General features: G+C 39.1%; 1 protein-coding gene across 1 annotated transcript; it reads left to right on the top strand.

Moving 5' to 3' along the window:
- Positions 1-1,107: 1,107 nt before the first annotated feature.
- On the top strand, positions 1,108-7,143 carry LOC134307248 (uncharacterized). The gene is made up of 6 exons (XM_062990447.1): positions 1,108-1,740; positions 3,109-3,185; positions 4,913-5,896; positions 6,247-6,399; positions 6,585-6,677; positions 6,856-7,143. The coding sequence occupies exons 2-6, from the start codon at positions 3,153-3,155 to the stop codon at positions 7,141-7,143; spliced, it is 1,551 nt and encodes a 516-aa protein (XP_062846517.1). The 5' UTR covers positions 1,108-1,740; positions 3,109-3,152.
- Positions 7,144-9,400: the final 2,257 nt, after the last annotated feature.

Here is a 9,400-nt window from a genome sequence, read left to right as displayed (position 1 = left end):
GTGACGCAAGGTAATCCGATTAACAGTGTTGCTAGGCAACGTGTAGGCGAAAATAACATTAACTTTCTCTATTCAGTGGCGTATTAATATGGAATGATGTGAGGTGATCCTAGGTGTGCGTTTATCGAGGATTTTACAACGGCTTCGAACGCGGCTCAGCCAATCAGATTTTAGGACCGGAACTATCCGTTTTATGAGTGTCAATATTTTGTTTTCGAAGGGAGGGGATCATGCTTTGTTTCAGAATGTCACAGTACATGTTGGAATTCATGTTTCCCTCAATGAACTGCAGCTCCCCAGTGCCAGCAACACTCATGCAGCCCAAGACCATGATGCTACCACCACCATGCTTGACTGTAGGCAAGATACAGTTGTCTTGGTACTTCTCACCAGGGCGCCGCCAAACAAGTTTATCTTGGTCTCGTCAGACCACAGGGCATTCCAGTAATCCATGTTCTTGGACTGCTTGTCTTCAGCAAACTGTTTGCGGGCTTTCTTGTGCGTCAGCTTCCTTCTGGGATGACGACCATGCAGACCGAGTTGATGCAGTGTGCGGCGTATGGTCTGAGCACTGATAGGCTGACCTCCCACGTCTTCAACCTCTGCAGCAATGCTGGCAGCACTCATGTGTCTATTTTTTAAAGCCAACCTCTGGATATGACGCCGAACACGTGGACTCAACTTCTTTGGTCGACCCTGGTGAAGCCTGTTCCGAGTGGAACCTGTCCTGGAAAACCGCTGTATGACCTTGGCCACCATGCTGTAGCTCAGTTTCAGGGTGTTAGCAACCTTCTTATAGCCCAGACCATCTTTGTGGAGAGCAACAATTCTATTTCTCACATCCTCAGAGAGTTCTTTGCCATGAGGTGCCATGTTGAATATCCAGTGGCCAGTATGAGAGAATTGTACCCAAAACACCAAATTTAACAGCCCTGCTCCCCACACTCTAAACCCGGATTTGGTTTTAATAAATTTCTTGAGCAGTCATTAATTATTCTTTCATGTTTTGTAAAAAAATATTGCCATTACTAAATCAAACTAGTTGTTAGCAATATTAAGCTGAAATATGCAGTGTAATTATCACGTTAAGCAAAGATAACTCAATATGGTACGTTTTTGAGAGGGAGGGGAGGGGCCTGTTTGAAACGGCAGCAGAACGTTGTGTGAAGAGCCCTGGTTTATGGCCGCTGCACTCCGAAGCTGTGGGTTTTGAAATCAGTGTTACTTCAAATGGTGAGTATGTAAAGGAACTATATTTTAAATTCGACATTTCTGATAAAAAGAAACTTTTCACTGAGGTTGACTCAGCTCGGAACAACGTCAGGTCTTTCTCACAAGCATCTCGAGTGCGTGTGATGGATGAGGAGAAGTTGATCAACGTGAGATTATAAAGAATCTATAGTCATCATGAAACGTTGTCAACTTTCTTCGTTTGAACGTCTTTAATATAAACAAAACATCAGTCACAGAGGTCTTACTTCAGCCGCGGTGCTTCATTTAGCGTGCTAAAGGTAGCCAACTCTTTTTTTATCGGTTCACAGTTTATAGCGTTAGCACATTCCCCCATGCCGCGTTTTTCGCCACCACGCCTCTCGTTGAGTCGTTGTGTAGCAGTAATACAGTTATTACAGCCGAGGCTGATAAATGTTTTGCAGTAGAGTTTACAGAACAGAAGTGCAGCTGTTGAGCTAAAACTTTTTTTTTTTTTTTAACAGGATCTTTTGAAGATGCAGTGGAAGTGTAAGTATTGTGAGTTTATATGTGAAAAAAGGGGTTACCTATTAAAACATTACAGGTTAAAACATGGGGGTTACAATAGAACGGTGCCATTTCCTTGCTTACACCAAGAATGTTTGTGCACATTTAACTCCATTAATGCACTTAAGGTCCACTTATCTAAGATTCATCAGAAAACCCAACATGCACAGCTGTGTAAATCTGACCAGGTAATTCAGTGTCAGTTATGTGATTTTTCTGCACCATGTACAAAAGCAGTTTTTTTTACACACCTGCGCAGTACACATTTAAAAGTTAATCACAGAGTCCCGTGTCCTTATAAAGGATGTAACTTCCATACCAGTGTGTACTCCACATTTAATGCCCACATCAGTAAAGAGCACAGAACAGGCAATTGGACAATGTTCAAGCCAGAAGTAGTCTCTGCTAATATAACTAATGAAACAGTCCAAGAAGTACAGGTGCCTACAAATGATGTCCTTGATTTACAGGACAGTGAGGATTCCAGCAGTGAAGAGCTTCCTGATTTAGAGAAACAGCTTGAGCATAACCTAGCAGCTCTTTTTTTAAAGATGCAGACCACCCTTCATATTCCAGAAAGTTCTGTACAAGAAATTTTACAACAGCTTTTGCAGATATGTAAACTGTCCCAGCCACTGCTACATAATTCAGTCACTGACATTCTGAAACAACACACAGATGTAGATGATTCAACTGTGAGACAGATAGTCAGGGTTGCCTCAGAGAGCAATGTCATAATGAGATTTTGTGGCAAGGATGGCTCCTTATCAACCACTAAAAGGAGAGCAGCATATGTGAACAAAAACTTCACAGTGGTTATGCCAGTGGAGTATGTTATTGATAGAGGGAAAAAATCTGCTGCTGTATATGTTCCTCTAAATGCAATGCTACAGAAATTGTTGAACAGGGCAGATATTTTAGACAAAGCTCTTCCAGTACAAAAACATGTGCCACATGAGTACAGTACATACAGAGATGGTTCATACTGTAAAGAAAATGACCTCCTTAAAGGGGAGGAGTTCAAAATTGCTGTTGGGCTTTACACAGATGAATTTGAAGTGTCCAATCCTTTAGGAACATCTAAAAAAAAACACAAAATGTGTGCAGTGTATTGGGTGATAGCCAATGTACCATCAAAATATAGGTCCACACTCCACTCCATTCAGCTTGCTCTTTTATGCAAAGCCTCTGATGTAAAAGAATTTGGCTATGCTAAAATTCTCCATCCTCTCATCCAAGATCTTGTTTATTTGGAACAACACGGTCTATATGTTGAGAAGTTAGAAGCATCAATCAGAGGCACAGTGTTATATGTGGCTGCTGATAACTTGGCTGCTCATTCACTTGCAGGATTCTTTGAGAGCTTTGCAGTGGACAAGTTTTGCAGGTTCTGCATGGCGGCAAGAAGAGAGATCCAAGACAAAGAGGTATGTTCAGGCACCTTTGAACCCCGAAATAAAGACTCTCACAACAGACAGGTGCAGAAGGTACAGCAAGATCCTACTGTGGCTAAACAGTATGGTGTGAAAAGAGGGTGTGTGTTGACTGAAAATTTGGAGCACTTTCATGTTGTTCGTGGCTACCCTCCCGACATCTTGCATGACCTTTTGGAAGGTGTTGTTCCTGTTGAGCTATCACTCTGCCTTTCAGACATGATTTTTAAGAAATATTTCACTTTAGAAACACTGAACCATGCTATCAAAACCTTTGCATATGCTTTTGATGACAAAACTGACCAGCCCCAGCTCATTTCCCAAGGCTTCTCCACCAAAGGGACCATAGGTGGAAATGGCCATGAGAACTGGGCTCTAATCAGACTGCTCCCACTTCTCATTGGCCATAAAATACCTGAAGGAGACAATGCATGGAACGTTCTGATGCTCCTTAAAGACATTGTTGAGTTGGCTGTAGCAACAAAACACACAGACGAGTCGATACATTTCCTTGATTGCAAACTGTCAGAACACAGAGAATTGTTGCGAAGTACGTTTCCTGAATACAGACTACGTCCAAAACACCACTTTATTGAGCATTATCCTGAGATGATTAAGGCATTCGGCCCACTTTCAAATGTCTGGACAATGCGCTTTGAGGGAAAGCACAAATTTTTTAAACAGGTCATTCGCAACGCTCACAACTTCAGAAATGTAGCTCTTACACTGGCTGTTAAGCATCAGAAAATGATGGCTTACCATTTAGACTCAAGTTCATTTTTCAAACCCTCAGTTGAAATGGACAAGGTTACTACAGTGCCGATCACTTCTTACCCTGAGAATGTCCAACAAATTTTCTGCCAGAGAGTTCCTCAGCTTTCATCAGTTCTTGTTGCATCATCAGTCTTTGTGGATGGCATCAGATATTGTGCTGACATGATAATATCTGTTGGTTCATGCTCAGGCCTCCCTAATTTTAAGCAGGTCAAACAGATTGTGGCAATTAACACAGAGATTCTGTTTCTCTGCCGGGTGATGACTGCATGGTACCATGAGCATTTCAGATCTTTTGAACTCTGTAACAGCACTAACTCCTCTCTGTGTGTGGTACAACTAAAAGAACTGAATGATGTTTTCCCCCTTCCAGCATACAGATTTGGAGACAATTTAATAGTAACACTTAGACGTTATATTCTGTGTTAAAAAGCAAGTGTGATTGAGCAGTCAATCGGGGCTCAATCGTTATATTCTGTGTTAAAAGCTTCTTTGAGCCTTCATGTTTAAGATATGCCCTTTCCAAAGGATATAATTGGATGATGATTGTTTTTACTGACATGTCAGTTTGCATGGGATTAGTGTAACCTGAGATTATATCTAAATTTTCTTTTATAGAAAGTAAAAGATACTGGAATCTATACTAACATGTTGGTAAAATCGTCTTTTATTGCCGAATTTGAATGCGACTAAAATGAGAAATGTTGGTAAAAATGGTATTACCCCACCTCCTCATGTAAAACTAATTCTGACTGTATGGGGCTAAAGATATACTCTAGTAAATATATTTTAGTATTTTTAGTAAATGTATGTAAATACTTCTTCCACCACTGGCTCTACCAACCACTCAGTGATGTTTTTCCAACCATCTAACAATGGCTCAGCAACTAACTGTTATTGAGGATTTGTGTACTTCTAATAAGCTAATTATTATTTTTATTCCCAAGATGACTGCACACCAGAAGATGACCTTGAGGGTCATTCTCACAGAGGCAGATATAAGAAAGGTCACCCTGAACACAAGGCCTGCTACCATGGAGGATTTAATATGCAAGCTTAAAGAATCACTGGGACTTGATTACAACTGCAGTCTCCAGTACAAAGATCCTGAATTCAATTACGAGCTGTGCAATCTCACAGATATTGAAGATCTTCCAGAAAAACCAACGGTAAAAGTCATTCCTCTACTTGAGCTGGTACCTGTCTCAACACCTGATGAAATTTTGAGTGACACACAGAGTACAGCAGATACAGAAGTCCTCTCACACTCATCCCAGGACCGACAGACACCATGGCCAGAACTATTTTCTATCCCAGCCTTTTCTGTTGATGTAAACTATAGACTAAGACAGGCAGATCTACTGTATCTTAGGGACGGAACACACCTAAAAGTAACAAAAGAGCTAAAACATGTGATCCTTGAAAGTTTGGCAGAGAGTATGTATAGCTACACAGCATACCCAAATAATGCTCAGTTTGAAAGTGTTGCAGCAGCACTGATAAGTAAGCACCCCTGTCTCCAGGAACGAGGCTCCACCAATCACTATAATGGTTGGAAAAACAGCCTAAAATACAAAATGGCTAACTACAGAACAAAGTGTAGAAGATCAGGCTGCCTTGATGTTGCGGTAAATGCAGGTAAACGGGGAGGGCATTCAGCAGAAGGCGAACCAGCTAACAAGAATATCAAGAAGGCCAAGAAAGGCGAGCTTAACTACTTACCCAACTATCCTGAGGGATTTGATCAGTCAGGCCTTGAGGGTGCCCGCAAGCAATTGATTGATGAAATGCAGAAGAGAACTCCAGATGGACAATGTATAAAACAGAAGATGGATGTGACATTTGCATTGAGAAGAAAAGAGGTAGTGGAATCTGAACCTGCCATAAGCAAGATTTTGGAATGCTGGCCTGCTCTTTTCACGGAAGATCAGGTATGTTCAAGAGAGATTATTAATGTCTGACCATTCTGTCACTTTAATGTAATTTTTGACATCTCATTTTAATCTTTTTTAAATATATTCAAATTTATAAATTATATATTTATTCCAAGGATAATATTGCAATTATCCTTGTTCCATGCCCAACCAACTACATCTGACCTAATATCCTACTACGATACATTCTCGTTATTCTTAAAGGCCCATGTGAGAATGAATGGTGGGTGGGATATTGGTCAGGTGTAGTTGGTTAGGGATGAAACAAGTAGGCTAAGAGGGGATGGAACAAAATTGCTGCAGGCCCAGCCACAGTATTAATTAGTTTTGAAATCTGTATTTTTCAGGTGTACATGGAGTTCAACAGGATTGTGGGCAAGAACCTCAAGCAAGAGTTCTATGAAAGCATTGATCAGCACAGTCTTCGTCTCATTGAGATATTTCAATCTAAGAGAGGGAACATTGGGCAGCTTTTGTCACAGCTATCACAGCAGACTAAGGTTGGTCCATATCCATTATGTACTTGCATTGTATTGTTTTTCACAGCTTATGTGATGACATGTCACTAAAAATGCAACTATACTAATTGCACAATCCAATCAAAATTGTGTTTTCTTATTGACCAGTCATTAACTTGTCATTCTACATACATATGTAACTGTATTGTTATTTTACTCTCCAAAAGACCAAAGAGCCAACTGACATTCGGACACTGGTGCTCAGAGGGCTTCCTATTGTCCTTGGGGACAGTCCCGCAGACTTCTACAAAGAATGCTCTGTAAGTAACCTCTTACTTTATCAAAGAGTATCAAATGTCAGCGTAACCTTGACTTTTCACTATTGTTTTATAGTTTCTGTTTTTGACAAACAATGTGAGCATAGTTTTATGTAGTTTTTTTATAGATTGTTATTTAAAGAATTGATTGAATGTGATTATTGTGCTCTTATGTTGTTAGGACTCTGATGACTCATTCTGCCACCTTGACGTTGCTTTGCTCTCCCCATCCCCCCACCTCAGGCCAGCCTCTCTAAAGATCATTATTGAGGGAGAGGTTGTGATGGACAACATTCAAGACCTGCCAAAAGCTATGTGCATTCTGTTTGGACTTACTTACGCCCTGCATCTCAACTATCCCAAATCAATGAGGAACACATTCCAGTTCATCCAACAGGTTCTCCTTTCACTGGGCCACAATGAACTAAAACCCAGATTACAAACTCTGAAAAAACAGCTTGCACTGTAAGTAATTGCTATGGCTAATAGCAATGGCTAAGGTTAATGTGAGAAGGCATGGCTGCTTGTTTTTTCAGTGACTTTTTCCCCAGCCTTGTGTCTCTTTATTCATTGTTACTGTCCGTTCTTTGACACCAATAGCACTAACAACCCTTTAAAATGTTTGTTAAAATACAATACAAATGTCCTTTTGTCACAAGTGATAAAAAAGGAAATGTTAAACAGTTTTGTTAGATTTTGTATTGTGACAACTGATTGAAGTTTGTTGTGGGATGGGAATGTCCAGCCACTTGTGTTCTACAATTCAGGATGTAGAAATTTTTTCTCAGGACTGCATATTAGTGTTCAGGTGACTAGATAAACTTAACACAGTTCATCAGTCAAGTTGATGTTTTAACAGCTTGTATCAAGTTTTAATGTATGGTTTAAAGTGTTTATCTTGTTAAATGCTGTGCATACGGGTTCTGAAAACAAACAAAACAAATTACCAAGCAGTTTTAATGCCTGTTTTTACTTTTACTTGGTTGACAAATTTGTTATTGACTCGGCAACACATGAGAACTGCAACATTTTGTCAATAAAATACATTGGAACACTGAAAAGTATTGTTTAATTTCTTTAAAAATTTGTTGAAACAATTTAATGCAAAGTAATCTAAAAAATGAATTACAAGAAAACATTAAAGTATTAAACATTTTAAGTAGTAATTAATAATGTTATTATTTGTTATATGATTTTTGTATACTTAAAATATTTATTTTCTACAATTTAAACTTAAGAAAAGAGATCATTTAGGTGAACTTATGATTTTAAGTAAAGACTACTAATGTAAACTTGATTTGTCTAATGGATCCATTTAAGAGTCTATGTTAATACGACTTGACTTTATTAGTTTCTGCTTGTGTAAAAACTTAAGTAATTTAAGGCAACGGGTTTCCACGCAATTTTCTAGTAAACTCAACTAATCTGGGATAAGAGTGCATTTACACCTGGGACCTTGACACATGACACCAGGGAGGGACAACGACACATTTGGGCAGAATTTGGACATGTTCACTGTGGGGTGTACTCACTTATGTTGCCAGCTATTTAGACATTAATGGCTGTGTGTTGAGTTATTTTCAGAAGACAGTAAATCTACACTGCTATACAAGCTGTACACTGACTACTCTAAGTTATATCCAAGTTTCATGTCTATAGTGTTGTCACATGAAAATATATAATGAAATATTTGCAGAAATGTGAGGGGTGTACTCACTTTTGTGATACACTGTATACATCTCAGCGACGTCTGTTGGATGTAACCCAGTTGGTCTGGAATACGTATTTAATAGAGCGTTTGCTCATCTGCAATACGTCTCTGATACGTCGCTGGTGGATCGTGGAAGACCTTCAGCTGCTGCGTTCCAGATCAATCTTACTACGTCATCATCATGGCTGCATCTCAAAGACACTTATGAGAGGTATCTGAGACCATCTAATATAGCGCTTATTCATCTGTAATACATCTCCTAAATATCAGGCTTGGATGCTGAAATGGCGTTCAGACGCTGCATTCCAGACTTATGTGTACAGTATAGCTAAAATACAGCGTCTGAATGTAATTGAATGTGTGTGTGTGCACTCCCCTCTCATGTACTGCTTTAAAAATAATAATAATTATAATAATAGATAATACAGATAATATATCTATAAACAACAGACATTATAATCAGTGGTAGTAAGATTCTTATTTATTATTGTTCCTTGACACAAAATTAAGTGAAATATGAATTCATGAATCAAAATTTTTATATATGATAAATAAACATTAGAATAATAATTACGATGAACACAAATAACAAAACAAAAATAGCAATTAACTACTAAATACAATAAAAATTAATGTCTCCTTCCTGGTGCCAGCCGCAAGTAGTCCTTTAAGCAGTTCTCCGCTTCTGCTTCAGTTGGCGCTGGCAGCACGTGATTTTTCATCGTGGCAGCTGTGTGTGAGAAACAAACAGTATTAAAAGAGTAATTTATCTTCAGGTCCATCTCTCTCAGTGCCTCCAGGACAGTTCTGTCTACAGCTGCAAAATTAAAAAAATATATCATTTTACAAAATCTAGTTTATTTTCTATTCATGATTAATGTGTTCTAGGGCTGTTCATTTTAACTGATCAAACTTACGTGCACACTGATTGGGTATGAACCGCCTTGACAGTCCCTGCTGTATGGTGGGTGCTGTTAAAGCAGAAATTAAAATGAAAAAGTTCACCCTACAGAAG

Source organism: Trichomycterus rosablanca, unplaced genomic scaffold (assembly GCF_030014385.1).
Source record: "Trichomycterus rosablanca isolate fTriRos1 unplaced genomic scaffold, fTriRos1.hap1 scaffold_260, whole genome shotgun sequence".
In the NCBI taxonomy this organism is placed as follows: domain Eukaryota; kingdom Metazoa; phylum Chordata; class Actinopteri; order Siluriformes; family Trichomycteridae; genus Trichomycterus; species Trichomycterus rosablanca.
The sequence above is the reverse complement of the archived record's forward strand: the minus strand, read 5'-3'. Positions and strand labels throughout refer to the sequence as shown.

What these genes read in the sequence shown, in the direction of transcription:
- LOC134307248 (XM_062990447.1), top strand. Translation starts at nt 3,153, where the DNA reads ATGGCGGCAAGAAGAGAGATCCAAGACAAAGAG. An exon ending in CTCTTTTCACGGAAGATCAG is followed by an intron (nt 5,897 to 6,246) that starts GTATGTTCAAGA and finishes TGTATTTTTCAG; the next exon opens with GTGTACATGGAGTTCAACAG. An exon ending in AGCTATCACAGCAGACTAAG is followed by an intron (nt 6,400 to 6,584) that starts GTTGGTCCATAT and finishes ACTCTCCAAAAG; the next exon opens with ACCAAAGAGCCAACTGACAT.